Genomic DNA, 214 nt, shown 5'->3' on the forward strand with positions numbered 1-214 from the left:
CTGGGCGGTGCAGGAGCTGCAGGATCCCACGCTGCCCGCTCTCCCCACTGACCTGCTCCCGCAGGCTCTTCACCGTGTACCCCAGCACCAAGCTCTACTTCACGCACCTGGGCGCCTTCCCCGACGAGGTGCAACTGCTGAGCCACGGACGACAAATGCTGGAGGCGGTGGGCGTGGCGGCGCAGCACGTGGACAACCTGCGCGCGGTCCTGAG

At 68.2% G+C, this 214-nt stretch overlaps 1 protein-coding gene across 1 annotated transcript in view; it reads left to right on the plus strand.

Moving 5' to 3' along the window:
- HBM (hemoglobin, mu) overlaps positions 1–214 on the plus strand; it is a 2,342-nt gene that overhangs the window by 1,774 nt on the left and 354 nt on the right. Inside the window, exon 3 of the mRNA XM_014542957.1 lies at positions 1–214. This exon is cut by the window's right edge and continues 67 nt beyond it. Within this exon, the coding sequence (XP_014398443.1) occupies positions 1–214 (214 nt within the window).

This window comes from Myotis brandtii, unplaced genomic scaffold, assembly GCF_000412655.1.
Source record: "Myotis brandtii unplaced genomic scaffold, ASM41265v1 scaffold317, whole genome shotgun sequence".
NCBI lineage: Eukaryota > Metazoa > Chordata > Mammalia > Chiroptera > Vespertilionidae > Myotis > Myotis brandtii.